Genomic DNA, 19,835 nt, shown 5'->3' with positions numbered 1-19,835 from the left:
ACAAAGTATATAATCTAAATTGTGAGGTCAGATTACAGAAGCTGCTGGAATACTTTTTTTTTTTTTAAGTATGAAAAATACTTAAAAAAAATTGTTTGATTTCCTGAAGTTATCTTTTAGTAAAATAAGATTGGCACACAAAATAAAGGTTATTATCCATGAACACAGTGATTCATTGAAAAACTATCTATGAAACCAGAAGGTCAATGGTTACTTGAAAGCAAAGATGAGAATTTAAGGAGACAGGGAAACTACAGTACTGAAAATGGAACAACCAGAATGCAATGAAAGAAAACGTTGACACATTGAGAAATGCAACTGTTGCTGAGCAATTTGTATAGAAATTGTCAGGTAGGGATTTAATTTGCTGTGTCAACTTTCACCAAATAAAGTATTATTTAAAAACACTGATGCCATAGAAGTCAAGGCATAACAGGTTCCAATGTGTTCGTTCTGATTGACTGGAAGAAGTAACAGGATTAAGGAAGCCTGGTAAGGAAGGAATAGCTGTTTTGATCTTTCAGATCAAGTGTCAAGTGCCTATCCAGAAAACAAAATCTAGATGCTGTTGGAAATACTGTACTTAGGTCAGGGTGAGACGACTTGAAGCCATTATTATTTAGTAATAGTTGCTATTGCAGTTGAACCCATAGACAGTCCACTAGTGACTGACTACACACAGAATCCTTTTAGCAATGATTAAAAGTTACTCAGGTAAGATACAGGATTTGCCTATATAACAGGTTAAGCATTGGTCAGAAACCATTAATTGAATGACTAGAAACTTTTTAGGAGAAAGAAAGGGTTGTGATAAGTGGATTATTTCCTTGAACTTCCTATACTAGATTAGATCTCACTCTTACATGGCACCTTGTAGTTGACTTCCAAAGCACTTAATGCAATTATAATGAATTGTGCAATTTTAGTATGTCTCCTGGATATTGTAAATTTAAGGAAGGCAAGAGACTATGTCCACTGAATTCACAATGGTATTCTTCAAACTTAGCATATAGTAGGACTTCAAATATTTTCAATATTTGAATGCACAGTCTCCTAGGATTCTAAATATTTGTGTTGCTTCAACTGTTCATTTACTGAGTGCCAATTAATATATATGTGTATTTGTTTGTATAGCAACATTATAGTAATTGAAGAGAGAACTTGGTATATATGATGGATCAGGGTTCAAATTTGGACTACTGTTCACTAACCTTGTGAATTTGAACAAGTTATTTAACATGATGCTTTGCATCTTCACTTGCAACAATGGGAACAATTCCTACTTTGTAGTGAGGATTTGATTACTTGTGTAAAAGTCTTAGAACCATGCCACACATATAGACAGGGGCAACTATATTAGTAGTGACATTTATGAGCAGATGTCAAGTATTGCAAGAGTATAAGATGCCTTAAAGATAATCTAATTCAATCCCTCCATCTCTTATTTCCCCCTCTTGGACACCTTAACACTACCAAGATGAATCTATCATACTGACAGACATCTCAGTCCCCCTTTAGACAGGGTCCTCTCCACTCCCTCCTTCAGTAGTAACTCACTAATCTGCCACATCATGCAGTTAGGGTGGACTAATTTATACAACACCTACCTTCAAGTCATCAATAGACTCTTCATTGCCTTGCAAATAAATCCTAATAATAGCTATCAGGCCCTAAGAGACCTGGTGGTAGATGTGGTTGTGTACTGTCAGTTGGTTCCTATTCATAGAGACCCTCCCTACATAGGGTTTCCAAGGCTATCAATCTTTCCGGGAGCAAAAAACCACAACCTTCTCCAGAGGAGTGGGATATTCAAACCGCTGACCTTGCAGTTAGCAGCCTAACTCATAATCCATCAGAACTCCTTCTAAGATACCTGTTGTTATTAAATGCTGTCGAGTCAGTTCTGACTCATAGTGACCCTGTATAGGATTTCCAAGGAGCAGCTAGTGGGTTTGAATCACCAGCCTTGTAGTTCGCAGTCTAGTGCTGATTCTACAGTGCCATACCATGAGTCTTCTAACCTGCTTATTTATTGAAACTTCTCTCCTTTCCCATTTATGCTCTCAATTCCAGCTATACTGGACCTGTACATTTCTCAACTATACAAGCTGTTGCACTACAAAGCCTTTCATATAACTGATAACCCTCTCTCTTTGCAAGGATGGCTCATTGATTCTTCAGGTTTTAGTTTAAATATCATAAAGCTTTTCCTGTTTTTGATCCCAATCACAGAGCTTCTTTTGCATGACTTTAACTAATTATTTATAGTGAGTTGTTTAATGTGTTTCCCCTACTAAACATTCATTTCCATGATATAGGAACCTTGTTGTATCTTGCTCAGCACTATTCCCAGGGGTGAACAGATGGTAGTAAATATTTGGTTTTGTACTATTCTGATAGCTTTCCTGTGCCTTCTGGCATCTTTTTCAACCTATATCCACCAAACACATTGACAAGTTTTTGAATCTGCTTATCCTGGCTACCTTCCTCAAAGTGGTTCAGCTCTCCAATGAAGTCTGTCACAGAGTAGCACCCACTCCTGTAGGAGTGGACCAAGTAGGTCAGAGCAGAGGGAGCCACCCTTTCTAGATCCAGCTCTACACAGCAGACCTTGCCTTGGAGTCAGTAGTACAGCGAGGAGGAACATGCCTACCTCTGGGTAAAAGTGGGGAGAGGAAATTGAGTTTTAAAACTCTTTTAGAAAGGAAAGCCTGATGTCTTCATAGATTACATGTTATTTAGACAAACATGCACCAGTTTCCCATCTGTTTCCTCAAATGAGAAAATGTCAACACTGGATATTGGACCCACATGACCAGGCTCTTACCTAAATGAGTACTTCCAATTTTCTCATGATTCACTTTGACGAATACTACTTTCAGTTTAATTACAGCACTGTACTGTTTTGAGTATTTCAAATACCATCTGTATACTTTCCACATGGATGTTTTTCCATGATAAATCTCTTTTACATGGAACACCCTACCGTGATATTCTTCCAGTCAGAAGAGATTGGAAACTGGGAACAGCTATCTTTGTAGTTGTGTTAGTTTGACAAGACACTTCATCTGTATCTTGAGTTTCTCACCTGTCAAGATAATAATAGCACCTACTTCATGGGGTTATGAAAAGTCAGAGTTAATTTTATGTTAAGTGCTAAGAACTTTTAACAATTACCCACAGCAGTTAACCACTTCCTACCTGTATTCTAGGCCAGGGCTTCTTGATTTTCTCCTTGCTTAGGAATCATCTGAAGATGATACTACAGTGCAAATTTTGGTCCAGTAGGTCTAAGGTGGAGTTTAAAATTCTGCATTTCTCACAAGCTCAAGCTTGTTGCTGTCCCTTCTACTGGTCCACTATCATACTTTGAACAGTATGTTGTATGATACTCTGGTCCTCCTTTCATCCTCTTTGTGACCCAGGGAATACTAAGTGCTCATCTACATTTTTCCACTTCTGGAGTTCAGTGCATAGGAGGATTGGGTGGCGCAGCGGTTACAGCACTCAACAGCAAAAAAAAAAAAAAGTCGCTCCTTGGGAGCTGTGGCAGTCTGTTTCTGTAAAGGTTTACTGCCTTTGGAAGCCCTGTGGGGGCAGTTCTACTCTTTCCTATAGGGTGGTTATGAGGCAGAATCAACTCAACAGCTGTTTGAGGGTTTAGTGGGAAGTTGCGATCTTACTTTCACTGAGTGCTGCCATCTAGTGTTGCCTCTGTGACTGTGTGAATCTGAAGGGGCCTCATGCCACCAGCTCCAGTACCAGAGAGCCCTTGGGGCATAGAGTCCTGGTGTGGTGCTGTGGGTTAATGTGCTGGACTGCAAGGTCGGTGGTTCAAGCTCATCAGTTGCTCCTTGGAAAGCCTACATAGGGTTGCTATGGGTCGGAACCAACTTGGCAGCAGTTAACAACAGTAGGATTTTTTTTTTTAACATTTTATTCAAAATGCCCATCACTATTGAAAACACATGGTTTCAACAAAATATTCAAAGCAGAAAGGGTTAAGCTCCACAACAGCAGATAGTAGATGCCTTGATAAATTTAGCTTTGGTATTTGAATCTCCAAAAACACCTGGAGCGATCTTTAAAAATATATTTAAATATTTGGTGAATGACTATTAGCCCTACAATACGAAGATTAGACATAATGTCCTTAGTAGGTCAGAAGTAAACAAGCTGGGATTGACAGGGGAGACTGATGGGATGTCCCGAAGGTTAATCAGAAACTTCCCTCTCCACCATTCCCCACCCTCTCCTTCACACATGTACTCATGAAAATGGGGGGAAAAAACAAAGCATGAGAATTCTAGGACAGGCTAGAATGAAAGTGATTTCAATTCCTATCCACCATTGGTGGTGGTGGTGGGTGCCCTGGTGTGGCTCTGTCTGATAAGCACTGGACTGCTAACTACAGATCAGTGGCTCAAATCCACCAGCCCACTCCTAGGAAACCCTTCACAGGATCACTGAGTCAGAACACACTGGCATTTAATTATTAAACGGGATACTCTTGAAATGAGAAAGGCTGTGAAAACAAATCCAAAACTTTCCATTCTGTGCCAGGATTGGAGTTAACTCTTAAGCAGGCATTAAGTGAAAATGATCACTGAGCTACAAACATAGCAGTTTTCTGACGTAAACTTAAAACATCGTGATCAATAAAGATGAAATGAGAGAGGGAGAAAACTAATGAGTTATGCACCCCATAGAATTGTCAACTATTTGAGATGCAAAGGGCAGCATTTACCTAAGGACAAAATTCAGACAGGGGTGTGGGGTGGAAAGGAGGAATGGAAACAAAGCAACACAGAGAGGAAGCAGGATAGCGCTGTTACACTGACGTGATTGTAATCAAGATGGAACCAAGTGTGGGATTTGTTGAATGTAAAACCGATCATCTGTTCTGTAAACCTCCACTCAAGTCACAAAAAGTTAAAAACAGAATAAAGAGGAAAATAGCTGCTCCAACTGAAATAGAAAGTGATCTTACGATCAACCACTTAGGCTTGTATTCAAAGCAAATTTTTAATTAGGTTCTGAAATTTAGAGGTAGCTTCCACTGATAGATTAATTTGGTTCTTCCAGAGGACAGGAAATAAGTGATGAATAGATACATTTGAATTTCTTTCTCTTTTTTTTTTCTCCCAGTATGAGGAATTAAAAAACTTAGGTCAACAGGTGGTCCTCATATTCAGATCTCAGAATGGAAGCTTTCAAGATTACTAACAGTACCTCCTCACTTTACAAATGATAAAATTGAAGCCCACACAAATAAATAGCTCAGTCTTAAGGAATTAGCAGTGGCCTCAGCTTCCAAAGTATAGTTCTGTTTCTGCCACCTTTTCTTCCAACAGATTGTCATTTAAGAATCCTGTTACCTATTTGCACTTGCACCAGTTTGAAGCCTGGGGATCTTGTTTAAATTGTACATTGATTCTGTATCTCTTAAATGAAAAGGCAAATTCTCAGCAGGAAGCCAAACAGGAACCAGTTTGAAGCCCTGATCCAAACCAATAACCTACTTGGGCATGGAAGGTGTTGTAGATTTTTAAGAGTGAGGAGGTAGTGGAATGAAATTCTCAATAGTTGATAAAACAAAAAACTATTTAATCCTTTCATGACCTTTCATCACCCCACCTTCCAGTAATGAAAGGCATGCTGAAATCAGGAGGAACTTTTTTTCCCTTTAATATGGCTTTTGATACAATTAATTATGTGAGAGACCTATGTCCCAAGTGTACTCTGGTGCTTGGATTGGTGGGGTGAGGCCCATTTCTGCAGATTTAGACAGATCCCCACAAGTGGGAGCACACTACAGTCTCACTGCAATGGGGACAGCATTTTCCTAAGAAGCCTGAGAGGCTGAAAATGTTGGTGGGCAACGTATGTCCCATTGTTCACAAAAGGGTTAGGGGTCAGAGAAAAGGTTTTCAAAACCTAACCATTGGTGTGAGACAAGACTATGGAGTATGCTTGAGTCATTTCATTGCTTGTTGTGGTTAAGTACCACTGAATCGGTTCTGACTCCTATCGATCCTGTATAGGGTTTCTGAGTGGCTGATGGGTTTGAACTCCTGACCTTTCGGTTAGCAATCCAGTGCTTATCCTAACAGTGCCAGAGCAGGACTCCCAGTTCATTGCAAGTGAATAAAAGTGGTTGAAAACTTCACATGGAACTGTAGATGAAACTACTGTTTTTGTTAAGACCATATTGCTTAACCTTGTCATTAGCCACTTGGCTCCTATCCACTGAAATCAAACACATTCAAAGGCCAAACTCTTCTTGGTTTTCCCTAGTCATCCCAAATAACTACTCCTACTGTTACATCCTCACTTTAATAGTTGTATCACCACCAAATCTTTTAAAGTTCTCAAATCTTTCCAAGCCTCAACAATCGTCTCATTAAATGTTTCATCTACCTTTCCCCAAGATGCAATTGCCATCATAAGCTCGCCAAGTTTGCCTCAATAGTTGTATTATCTTATCTACTGTCCCTAATTGCATTCTCAGCCCCTCACATTACATTCCACATTTCAAGTAATCTGTCAATTATTATTATTTTGCATCATACCCTTCAAAGGCTCTCAGCCGCCCACAAACTCAAGTCCAAACTCTTCAGTGTTCAAGGTCTGGCTCAGGATGACTTATCTATACAATAATCTCATCTCTGAATGCTTCTCTCATTAAATTAATCATAATTCCCTGAAAATATGTCTTTATACCTCTGGACTTGCTGCGCCCTTCACGTTTTGCATGGCATTCCATCTGGCCAACTTCTGGGCGATTGACTTCACAGAGTAAACTATTCAATCTCAGTACTAACCCCGTCCCCCCCCCCCAAAAAAAAAACAAACAAAAATCCTTGAGATAATTGGCAATCAAAAGGAAGCCTGATCTGAATGGTTTGGTTAATAAAAAAGGAGAAATCACAGGGTAAAAGATGAATGCACATTTCAGAAAATACAAGTGCAATTACAGCATTCAGGTGGTATGAAAACTCATTATGAGTAAACAAGAAATGGGTGAAAAACTGTAATTTATTGAAACTCAACTCAAAAAATATAAGATGCTGTAGTGTACAATATATTACACAAAGCACCCTTAGGTGCACATTCAAGTCAAGTAATAACTCCATATCCCTTTCCCTAACCCTCCCACCCTGGGACCTCAGTATTTGTTCCATATACAGTCATGCACACTTAATTTGAAAAAGGAAGCCCCAGTATATTTTGATGTATTAATTAGCACCAAACAAGAGTACAGTTCCATTTCTTTGTTTAATAAACAAAAAAAAAATCCAATCAATAAACCAACTGGAGAGCTAATGGACTCAGCCAATACTGCTGACGTAGATATTATACATTCATGTAAATACACAGCCTATTCTACCCTAAACAACAGTGAGGCTGGTTCTCAGCCTTTGTTCGAGTTGGCAATTGTCCCAATGTTTGCAGTGTTGGAGCCAGTCTGTTTCTAAAACAAAATTCCTATTTAGGAACTTCCTACACAAAGTTCATCTGTCTTTTTTGTTGGAAACAAGTCTAAAATTGGTGTGGAAAACTTAGATCTTTCAAGGACAACAACTGGCCGAAGATAATGAAGTTGTTTTAAGGCAAGTTCACCACAGTCTGTTAATGCTTTGTCCAATACAACCCTAAGGTTTTCCAAAGAAGGAACTGTTGTTGTCTCGGCTTCTATTAAGGGTGGGATTGCAGTCAAGTTCTCATGAATTGCAGAGTCACTGGAAGAATGAGGTATGTCAACTTCAGGGTCATTGTCATTCACTATATTATTTGTCATAACATTCCCTGTTAAGTCATTACTGGGTTGTGAAGAGTTATTTAATGTTAAGTGCTCTGAAGATTCCCAATCATCAAAATCATCATCTTTCTCTTCACTTTCCTGAATAAACTTCAGAAATGAAGATTCAAATCCCATAGGTTTGTAAGTCTTCAAATCAAATGACCGGGGCTGTGAATGCTTCCTAAAATTCTCTTTTGGGATGGCATGGGTTGGACTTTTTACAGTGTTTTCTTGCCCTGAACTATGCTGCCCAGTTTCTGAGTCTTTGATCCTTGGTAAAGGCAGCTGGAAACTTGGGAAGTAAGTTCCACTTTCAGTCCCATCAGGATTAGGTATGGAATTTTCTATTTTACAAGGAAGAGGCTGAACTATATTACACTGTTCCAAAGAAGTGGTTTCTGAACCATGGTTACATTTCAAAGTTCCCCTGTAGATCAAGGTACCTGTATCAAATACTGGGCTGACTTCTGTACACCCTGTCTGATCTTCATCCATTCCACCACCTGGATGAGGGGAGTCAGTGTTCTGGACAGGGGCGCTGCTGTCATCTAGGGAATGACTGTGCTTTGTGTGCTCTGATTCACAGCTTCCATTTTCTTCCTGCTTTATACAGGGCTCCGCTTCAGAAGCAGACTCCTCTTTAATTTTGGTACCGTACTTCACACAAACAACAAGCTTTTCCATCTGTTGTTCTAAACAGGCACTGCTCATCTGATGGGTGCGTTTGTAATGCCTCACTATGCTGCTCTCCAACTTCACCACAGATAAACATCCTTGAATCATGCAGGGGTACTGTGTGTGCTCAGATTGCTCCACACACATATGGAGGGCTTCAGCTCGTGTTTTGAAACTAATTGGAGCTTTCTTGTCTTTGATTAAGCCACATTTTTTAGACTTAGTGCTAAATGATTTCCTGGTGTTCTGATGTTCATTCCCCTGAGTGTGAGCTGTTGTTTGACACACCTTTTCACTCCTTAGTAGCCTTTCATTTGCTACTTTCTGGCTTCTAAACAGATCATCATAACAGTCTTTATGTCGGTAATATACATGTTGAGAGTAATTACTGCGATGGGTGAAAATCTGACCACAGCCATTGAGATCACAATGAATTTCATAATCTGAATGCACTTCTCCTTCAATATTATGCTGCTCTGTCAAGTGGTGCTTTAACTTACTGAATGTGTAAAAAACAGCAGGGCATTGAGGCTGATTGCAGGAAAACTTTGCTGCAGATTCAGCCTCAGAAAGCACTTTAGGCTCTTCAATATGCTCCAGGTTATGAGAGTCACTGCAGTGCTTAGCAAGAGCTTTGGAACACAGGAAGCGCTTATTACATTCCTTATATTTGCAAGCAAATATCTTTTTACATTTGACAAGTTCCCTTTTGGTTCTTGCTTTGTCTTTCTCTAAACATAATTGTTCCTTGTTGTACTGATGCACAGTTCTGTAATGGCGAATCAAGCCTTTTAGATTGGTAAATGAGGAATTGCAAGTTTTATGGATACAATGGAATGGTTTGTGGTATTTATTCAAAATATAGCAGAGATTTCCTTTAGCAACAGTTCTCCTGCTTCCTCTCCCCTCTTTTCCTTCTTGTTCTTCTCTATGGCTACCTACTGGTGAGGAAATATCAGACGTTTTGCTTTCTGTTTCTTCACAAGATGACTCTAGGTCTGTTTCTGAACTGCATTCATCTTTTTTAGAATGACAGTGTGGTTTCTCATTGGTGCTGTTGGGATCACTGGCAAGTTCGGCGGAACAATCATCTTTCAACCTGTCTACTGAGCATGGGCCTTCGTGATCACATTTTTCATTATCCAAGAGTTTGTGAGTTGCTCGGTCATTGCCAATTTGATGTTTGTTTTTATAATGAATCCGAAGGTGTGTTTTTCTTGTAAATGACCTTTGGCAAATATGACACTGGAATGGGGAATATCGATGTTGAAACATGGTTAACTGAAGGACTTTTTCTTTTGAATAATTATGTTTCTTAAGATAATGCATTAACAAAGCCTCTCTAGTCACAAATTCGTATTTGCATCCTTGAAGCTCACAGAAAAAAGGTTTAGCTGCCAATTGTGCAAGGTACTGACTTGGCATATTTTCATCTTGATTCTGAAAATTAAGGTCTGTGATAGATGAAACAGATTGAAGAGTCTTAGCACCACTGGATGGGTACCCCTGCCATGACCCTGAGAAAGATCCATGTGCTATTGAGTTTTTCAAGCTTAAGTGTTTCAAACGTAATAGAAGTTCCAACATGGTATCCTCTGTGCATGGCCTTTTAGAAGCACAAACGGAGGCTTCTGAGGAACAGTCCTGATGTTCTCGTTTACATTTAGTGTGAATGTTGTGATCGAGTCCTTCATCTGGGGAGTCACTGCTTGTATCTGAACTGGGTTTATGTTCTGCATCAAACTTTTCAGTGGCTTGATTATGCTCATCATCCAAACAGGGAAAGTGATCTTTTGTCTTTATCTGTTTGGGTTTGAAATGGTATGGATGAACCTTTCGTAAATGCTTCTGCATCCCTTTTGCATTTTTGTACGTGGAACCACAGCCATCAAAACCACAGGTAAACTTATTTCCATCAAAACAAACGGCCACATTGGAACATTTCTCTTTTAAACTGGAGGGCACAAAGACTTTCTCATGGGACAACAATATATCCTGCATGCTTTCAGAATGATCCAGTGTGTCAATTAACTCTTCATTTATTGACGCTGAAGAGCTCTGACTTAACTGGTCACTGGAATTACTGTCACTGGTTTCTTTCAGGTTTTCTGCAGTTTCTGTATCTATTTGAGAATTAGCGGATTCTGCGCAGAGAAGTAGTTCCTCAGGCATATGTGATTTATTCGTTTGGTCAAGTTCGTGGGGCTGATCAACACAATCTTGTTTTTCACCTGTTTCGCCTGCAGGCTCCTCAAGTTTCACTGGTTTCTTCACGTCTTCATTTGGGCTTTCAACATTATGCATTGAGAGGTGATCCTGGTACTCAATTTTGGAGTAGTAGAACTTTTTACAGCCAAGAACATTGCACGTGTAAGATGCATCCCTAAAGTGTTGTGCTTCATGGTGGTAAAGCTGTCCCAAATCACTGAAAACAATATTACAGCCATTTAATTCACATTTATAACGAAGATCATCATGTTTTTGTTTATGGTTAAGAAGCTCATTCACCGATCCAAACCTAGCATAGCAATCTATAGATACACACATATAAGGTTGAGGACCACAATGCACTTGTTCATGCTCCCGCAGGTGAAAAGCAGACATGAAATGCCGTCGACAGTAAGTACACTTCTCTCTTCTATTTTTCATATCCAAGTAGTGCTTGGCATTTTCATCATTATTTTGGTGTTCAGCTTTAAGGTGTACACTTAAGTATTTAAACTGCTTAAACACACGGGAACAGTCTGTGCCAGGACATGGGTACAAATCTCTGTCTTGCAGGTGGCAATCTTCTAATTTGCTGAATGTGACATATTCATGAGACTCTTCTTTGGCTTGCTCATTCAACAATTGATTTTGCTCCAAGGTTGCAGAAGGGCTCTTGGGACAAACACCTTTTTGAGAACTTTTCAACAATAATTTCTTTCTAGAGCGGTCCCTTCTGCTTGGTGGCATTTTAACATGTTCCATCACATGTGGAACAAACATTTCTTTTCTCTTGAATTTTTTAATACAAACTGGACAGGTGTAAACGCCATCTTCCATATGCATCTTAGAGTGATGAAGAATCCTGGCCTCTATGCATTCTCGCTTACATAGCAAACAAAAAAATTTATACTGAAGCCACCTCTGGTATCTTTCAGAAGAACCTATTGGTTTTTTGTCTCTTTTCTCCTTATGCTGATCTGTCAAATCTCTCCGTCTATATTGTTTATCATCTTTACTCTCCTCGTAGTCACTGAGAAAGGACTCTAAGACATCTGTGTCATTAATAGACATTTCATAGCCACTTAGATCGTCATCAGAATCTGAAGCTTCTTGTCCTAGGAGTTGGTGGCAGTGCCGCTTTAAAGTTTTCCAGTCCCAAAATTCAGGATCAAAAGGCCAATGGGCTTTTAAAGCTAGTAAGAGCTCACACCGGAGTGAGTTTGGAACAGGTGCATTTTCTTCATCAAATTTTTGATCCGGTTGCACATAGAGTTCTTCTAACATATTAAATCCATCCAAACGAGGCTCGATTAAGAATTCCGTAAGCTGACAGGCTCTTCTAACTTCTAAATCTTCCGGTAAAAGACATGCAATTGTTTTACAAACGGATGCCTTCATTTCTTCATCCTCACTAGATCTGAGTTGAAGAGCTCTGACACATAGTAAAATCGACACCCCGAGACCAGCATCTTGTGCCTGTAAGAAAAACAGACAGGAAAAAGTTAATTCTTTTTCTCACAGAGAGAAAAGGGAAAAATTATGAGTGTACAACTTTCACTAGTAAGACAATTTCATCAAAAAGATACGTTAGCTCTCAAAATCTTTAAGAGTTCTTAATTGGGTTGGATGACACATGGCCAACCATGCACATTTTTTTGAATTAAAGCAGTCAATCAGCTCTTAAGGACTTTAACTACATGCCAAATGTATAAACAAAACATGTATATGAATTCAAAAGAATTCAGGACAAAAAAAGTCACTGAAGGACTAACAAAAGAATGGTTTTGAGCTAGATAGGAAGGATGGCCTTAAATAAATGAGTGAAAACACATATGTAGAAATGAGTCTAGGATGGAATTCAATTTAGGAAATTCATGTACCATGAATATTTGGGTTCTCTGAAACCCCAAAGCTAAAATAAATGGTCCGCCCCATTACTCCTAAAAGAACTAGTATTTTGTAGTCACAGGTGTACTTATTCTCAGGTTCTCATGAGAACAAAACCAAATTTTAGAAAACCTCAATAGCAGCAGATTCTCAGAAATTAGTCAACAGTCGAAGACCGGGTTATGTGTGATAAAAGATTAAGCATGCAAGATGACTTCCTTTATGTGACAGGCTGAGATGGAATGTGAAAATAATATGAGCAAAGAAAAGCAAGAGTGGTTTCAAGAGCAGAGGTTAGGAGCCTAGGGAGGGACTCAAGGAAACTGACTGCTTTTACCCCAGCATTACCACAGTGACAAGTGCTTCACTCCTCTCCAAACCTGTTTCTTTATATGTAAAATGCAATGGAAGTAGTAATAGTATTTCCCTCAGAAGTTAGTTATAAAAATAAGAATATAAATTATTTTCACAGAAAACCACAGACAGGTAACCAGTAACACTGGGAAGGACCACACACTTCAGAATAATTAAACATTTGAAATTCAAAGGGCAGCACAGACCCAAAGACAAAGTTCAGGAAGGTTAGGAAAGGAGGAGGAGGAATGGAAATAGTAAACACAGGGAGGAAGTTTGGAAAGGAGGAGGAAAAGAAGTAGGAAACACTGGGAGAATAACCCTGTGGGGACTGCAATCAATGACATGAAATAAAATGTGCTTGAATTGCTGACTGGAAACTGATCTGCTCTGTAAACCATCACCCAAATCACAATAAAGAGCTATTATATACCGGTAGCGTAGTGGTTATGAATTGGGCTGTGAACCTCAAGGTCAGCAGTTTGAAACTACCAGCTGCTCCGCAGGAGAAAGATGAGGCGTTCTGCTCCCGTAAAGACTTACAGCCTCAGAAACCCTGTTCAGGGTCGCTATGGGTCAGAACCGACTCGACGGCACTTAACAACAACATATACAAACATATATGCATATTAATTGATTACTACAGCATTGGCATACAGTAAATATTCAACGGAATACTACGTGAATCAACTGAAAGTAAACTCCACTGTACTAATCAGTAAACGATTTGCTAAGTAATTATTCTGCGTTTGTTGTACCATTCTAAATCCTGGGAGCTCAAAGAAGTAACTATCACCATTTTATAGAACTTTATTATTATTCATCATATACATGAAGAAACCAAGACTCAGAGATATAATTTGCCCAATGTTACTAGCTTGTGCAGAGAGGAGCACGGATTTGAACTTAGAACAACGTACTCACCGAGTCTGAGTTCTTAAACACTACCCACAGTGACTCCCAAGCCTAACTGACTTGGCAATATCCCATGCACCCCTGATATGTCAGCTCACTCCTTGCTCTCTTGTGCCTGGTTTAAAACCTACATGTTTATTCATGTCTACTAATTTCAGTTCCTCATCCCATACCTTAATTCTATTTTATTCACCCCTTCTTTAGCCAAGTAACTTCATCGCACATCTATTCAGAATGTACAATATTTTCAATTATGAGTCTTCGAAAGTGTTATTAGTGATTTCAAAAATTTTACTATCTCAGTCAGATTAGACTGTTTAAGAAAGGGGCATTCTTTGCTATCTACCTCACAGTCTTCCAAAAGGAATTAAATCATAAAAACTTGTTTTAAAAAGTGTGAATTATCTAAATTTCCCTCTCTTTAAGTCCGCCGTGTTCTTACGACCCATCACCTTAAATCACATTGCTCCATTCAGTCAGAGAATCCAACTAGCCATGGCTCTACCAAGAACCCAGTGTATGATCCTGACACCTCTAGTTTTTAGCACTTTACTACGAAAGCAAAAGATTGTACACCAGACTAAGTTAAGTTTTGTAAAACAGCAGTATTAAGACTTCACCCAAACTCCTAGGTTGGTAACCTTACCATATATTCAAACAAGGGCTCAACTCAAAGAACAACTTTTCTATATGGGCTCTTAACTCATTTCCCAAAATATTTGTTTCCTGTTTGTTTGTAGAAAAGCTTAAAATTTGTATACAGTAATCTTAGTATTGTTTTATCACTCCAAAACCTAGAAAGTGCAACACTCCACTGGCAAGAGGCTGACCAGTATAATTATTTCCCTAGTCAATAAGCATTGTGCTAATTTGTAAAAAAGTGTGCCTGTATGAAATATAAAACATTGTTCTAAGAAAAGCAAATATAATGGTAAGTAAAAAATGTTGCTACTAAGGTCCCAGTTCATACATCACACATCAAGCTGCATGGATTTATTCCAAAAGGGGGTAGTTTAAATATGTCTCTGCAACCAGTGGATGGCTGCAGCCAAGTTCTTTGTCTAGTTAGGTGCTTAAAAAAAAAAAAAAAAGACAGAAAGAAAGAAAAGTCCAATTAAAACAGTGAATTCCAAGGGGATCTGGTAGGCCAGTTCAGAGTAAAGAAGGTTACAGTGACTGTTTATGGAGGTTCCCAAGAGGTAATCTCAATAGATTTTTTTTCCAAGTTCACAGGATGATAATGGGAAGAAGTTTTAAGAAAATGGAAAACTGCATTGTTAAGAAGAAGGTTAGGAAAGGTTGGCTGAGGAATTCTTTTTCCTACCATTACAATACACCTACTCATTCTAGAATGGTAGTTGAATGGTAGCAAGGGTTAGCCTATGAGAATTTCATTGGGACATCTTACCCCATTCACCTTTCACCCCTGTTCTTACAAGACTTCTTTTGTTCCCAAAATTCAACGAACATTTAAAAGGAACATGATTTGAGTCCCTCAAGGATGCTAAAACTGCCGTTTTGACCTGGTGTGAATCCAAGAGCACAGAAATCTTCAGGGAAGGGTTAGAGAGATGGAAGTGTACAAGAGCTAAATGGAGGGCGTTGTTGTTCTTAAGTACTATGGAGTCGGTTCTGACTCATAGTGACCCTACACAGGGTTTCTGAGGCTGTGAATCTTTACGGGAGCAGAACGCCTCATCTTTCTCCCGTGGAACAGCTGGTAGTTTTGAACTGCCGACCTTAAGGTTAGCAGCCCGATTCGTAACCACTACAACACATGGAGGATATGTTGAGAAATTAACAGTTTCATATTAATCTTCTCTAACGTAGGAATACTTTTTGACACCCTCATACATAGTGATTGAGGTGACAGCCCAGAAACACGCTCTCTTTCCTTCCCTCAGGGAAGATGGTCTGTCACTTCAAGTAACTACTCCCCAATAAGAAAAATCATCAATCCCTAAGCAGCTAATCTTCAGAAACAGTTCAATACAAGGTGGCTTCAGAAAGTTTGTGGAAAAATGGAATAAAAAAATAGGGAGGAGGGAACAATTCTTTACAGTGAGGATCATTCTCACCCTCCCCTTGATAGACAGAGTAGACAGGGATGGGCAACTTGGACATTGGCTACCCAAAACAGGGGGCTACAAAGGCAAGAAGTGACTGGCTTACAAGTGTTCAAGAGGTAGAGTAGATCCAGAGGGCGTGGAGGAAGGTAGAATCTCCACTGAGTAGTATCCAATCTGTCTGTGCGGGGCTGATGACAGGAGATGGGGATAAGTCTCTTATGGTACAATAGTGAATAATTGCTATCGGGACTGACTGTGAGAGTTGGAAATGTAAAGGTAGACATTTTGTAGCAAAAGGAGGGGAGTGACTGACTTTGCAGTCTGGGAGCGGAGGCCCCTGGGACCATCAAGGGAGAAGAGCGGAGTGTGGGACCCTACCCAGAGAAACAGTGACGTCAGAGATGGAGGCAGAGATGATGACTTGGAGAGAGGCTGTGTGCTGAAGAACAGGGGAAGACTTGCAGGGTATATCCTTTGGTTGGCTGATGATGCATGGAGGGGAATGTAACCATGGCAATGAAACGATATACAATAGGATGAATATAAAGCTAATGTTCTCCCATGTAAACTATCACATAATTCACAATAAAACATTAAAAACAAAAACCTATTACACAGCCACAGTGGTCAAAACAGCCTGGTACTGGTACAACGTAAGGTACAAATCAATGGAACACAATTCAGAACCCAGAAATAAATCCTTCCACATACAGTCAGCTGATCTTTGACAAAAGGTCACCATGGACCCTACTGGTATTTAAAATACTGGTGGCATATCTTCTAGCATCACAGCAACCATCACAGTATGGTGTGCAAGCCACCACAGTACGGCAAACTGAAAGACTAGCGGTGGTATTGGTTATTGTTGTTGTTAAGCGCTGTCAAGTCAGTTTTGACTTATAGCGACCCTGTATCGGGTTTCCAAGGAATGGCTGGTGGATTTGAACTGCCGACCTCATGGTTCAAACCAACCTGTGGTCAAGTGCTTATCCTACAATGCCAAAGAAATGCATATAAAAAAACAACAATGAAATATCCAAAAAAACCCCAAAGATAATGGGGGGAAAAAGATAATGGGAGTTTTTCACAAACTTTTGGAAGTTTGTGAAAAATTGTCTATTTCCATAATCTTATTGTTGTTAAGTGCCGTCGAGTCAGTTCTGACCCATAGCGAACCTGTACAGGGTTTCCGAGGGTGTAAATCTTTACAGGAGTAGAAAGCCTCATCTTTCTCCCGTGGAGCGGCTGGTAGTTTCGAAATCTTAAGGTTTGCAGCCCAATTTGTAACCACTACGCTACCAGAGCTCCTTAAGGTTTGTTAATTTGTGTTTTCTTATAAAGGGTTTGCCTGGGAAGTTATTTCCCCAGCCATAATCAGCATAAAACATACAAATTACTCACTTCAGTTTGTATAACTCTAATCAGGCAGAATAAATGCTGCTGTGTTTTGGCAATGACACCAAACTGACGACAGCGCTCCAAGAAAGTGTCTAAAGATGAGTCGATTCTTCTTTGTAGTTTACTCCAAAAGAGAGTCAGTTCCCTGAAAAAAGAAAGAAAATGTAGAGCATTTAAAGCAACTGGTACTTGCCTTGTTATGCCTACCTTTTTTTACCTTTAAGGTTGTAAAAAGAAGTTGATGTAAGAGTAAATAAAAACAGGGAGAAAAATTTGTTTATTCATTATTACTTCCCCCAAAACTTGTAAATTTGCTGAGTCCTTCCTCCCTGGAATTTCCCCTACTTCCTTTTTCTTTTTGTCTGGAGAAAAACAAAAACAGCAGAAGATTACTTCCATCTACATTTTTTTTTTTTTAAATCTTAGATTCTATCTTGTTCCAAAAGATTTACTCTTTCCTTACATTAGTGATTACACTGACTGAATTAAAACCCTATCTTAGAGGGAAGAGATCATTAGATGTCATCATACTGTTAATGTATGTGTAACTAATAATCAGTGGTACACTTCTCTCTAGTAATCTGGGCTAGTCTCAGTTCTGCAATATCATGATTCTATTTAGGTCTCTATTTTGGGATATTTAAATATTCTGGCATTGCAGGTTAATGCACTGGACTGCAAGGTCAGTTTAAGCTGCAAAGTTGGTGGTTCAAGCTCACCATCTACTCCTTGGAAACCCTATACAGGGTAGCTATGAGTTGGAACCAACTCAATGGCACTTAACAACAACAACAAAAACAACATAATGTGAAAAGAAAGTTACTTCCAAAAGTTAAGAAAATGCTATCAATTAAAAAACAAAACTGTGACTTCTGTCCAGCTTCAACAGATACTGTGTATTTGTTAAATGATTTTCATAAAACATAACCAAATCATTTTTACAAGCCAATTTTTAAAATACAGATACCTTTTATTTTAACATGAGAAAACTACTCTAGGAAGCATAAATCCAAAGTTTAAGAAATAAAAACTCTTGTATTTTAAAAGTCCATTAAAAATAATATTTTAACAACTTATTATATTTTAAAAGAAGTACCGGGGCTCTCAAAAAGGAATATATGAAACTTTCGTCAAAGATTGAAATGTCTATCGTTAAGTGCTGTGGAGTCATTTCTGACTCATAACAACCTTGTATAGGATTTCCAAGGAATGGCTAGTGGGTCTGAACCATGGACCTTGCAGTTTGTAGTACAGTGCTCTTCCTACAGTGCACACCAGAGTCCCTGACATGTTCATATAATGCCTGAAATGATTCAAGCTTATATTTGTTGTTAAACTTTCTTCAAACATTGTAATGTCTAGTGCTGTTGTTGTTGAGTGCCATGGAGTCGTTTCTGACTCACAGCAACCCAGTATATGTTTTGTAAGGAAAGGCTGGTGGGTTAGAACTGCTGACCTTGTGATTAACAATCCAGTGCTCACACCAGGGCTCCATAAAGCTTCTATTTATTTAATGATGGCAGATGTGAGTTTTACAAATAAAATAAAATAAAATAAAAATGACTTTAAATATGAGGAGCTTCACAAAGTCGTGGAAATAAAACAATAGATAAGAATGTCTAGGGCTTGATTTATTCTAAGTCAAATATTTCAGGGTTCAGTTATCTTAACTCCAAAGAAACATGATCAAAAAAGGGTATCTTAAGCGTTTTACATTTGCAGATATACATAGGCTTCAAAAAGTTCATGGGGAAATTCCATTATCTTGGAATTCTTTATCTTCCATGAGTTTTTTGAAGCTCCCTCATATTTACAGTTGCAATTCAATGATTTAATATTGAATTGCCCTCCCAAACATATAAATGTACCTCCACCAACTGTGACAACCAATATATACTCCTAGGTAGAATCTCAGTATGTCACTTCAATAATTCATTCATGTCACTTCATGGGGCACTAAAATAACCAATACATATTTACATTCTGTTGGAACACAGATGTATAATAAGGACAAATCCTTCCTTAATTACTACAATAATATGATTTTCTAAATAGCCTACTGCCTAGATCAAGTCAACAAATTATATGCAATTTCAGGAAACCAGAAAGGAAATTTAGTTCAATTAATAGTAGAAAAATATCTTGACAAAAATGTAGATAATAAGCTAGAACTTTAAACCACTATGTGTTTCCACATAGCAGGAGGTCCATGAAGTCCAGTTACCTTGAGAAACAGAATTTAGACATCTTAGAAATGGGACAAAGACATTTTTTGTAGAATTAAGGAAATGACCACCCACCCCAAAGAAGGATCCTATAAATAAAGTAGCTGATTACCCTTTCTTTTCCCCTATACAATTCATTGAAATAAAATACACATATATAAATCTAGTCTTCACTAAGTGCAGGAGAAACAATAGTAAGTAAGACAAGACATATGCGTGAGAAAAAACACATAAATACATTTGAAGGAACACAAGTGTACAACATACACATTTAAACTTAGGGAAGTTGTAGAAAGCAAA

At 38.7% G+C, this 19,835-nt stretch overlaps 1 protein-coding gene across 1 annotated transcript in view; it reads right to left on the bottom strand.

Moving 5' to 3' along the window:
• Positions 1 to 7,020: 7,020 nt before the first annotated feature.
• RLF (rearranged L-myc fusion) overlaps positions 7,021 to 19,835 on the bottom strand; it is a 142,816-nt gene continuing 130,001 nt past the window's right edge. Inside the window, exons 7-8 of the mRNA XM_006867585.1 lie at positions 17,314 to 17,455; positions 7,021 to 12,163 (exon numbers count right to left, since the gene is read on the bottom strand). Coding sequence (XP_006867647.1) covers positions 7,493 to 12,163; positions 17,314 to 17,455 — 4,813 coding nt within the window. The 3' untranslated portion in view covers positions 7,021 to 7,492. The remainder of the gene's footprint in view (positions 12,164 to 17,313; positions 17,456 to 19,835) is intronic.

Source organism: Chrysochloris asiatica, unplaced genomic scaffold, assembly GCF_000296735.1.
Source record: "Chrysochloris asiatica unplaced genomic scaffold, ChrAsi1.0 scaffold00106, whole genome shotgun sequence".
NCBI lineage: Eukaryota > Metazoa > Chordata > Mammalia > Afrosoricida > Chrysochloridae > Chrysochloris > Chrysochloris asiatica.
The sequence above is the reverse complement of the archived record's forward strand: the minus strand, read 5'-3'. Positions and strand labels throughout refer to the sequence as shown.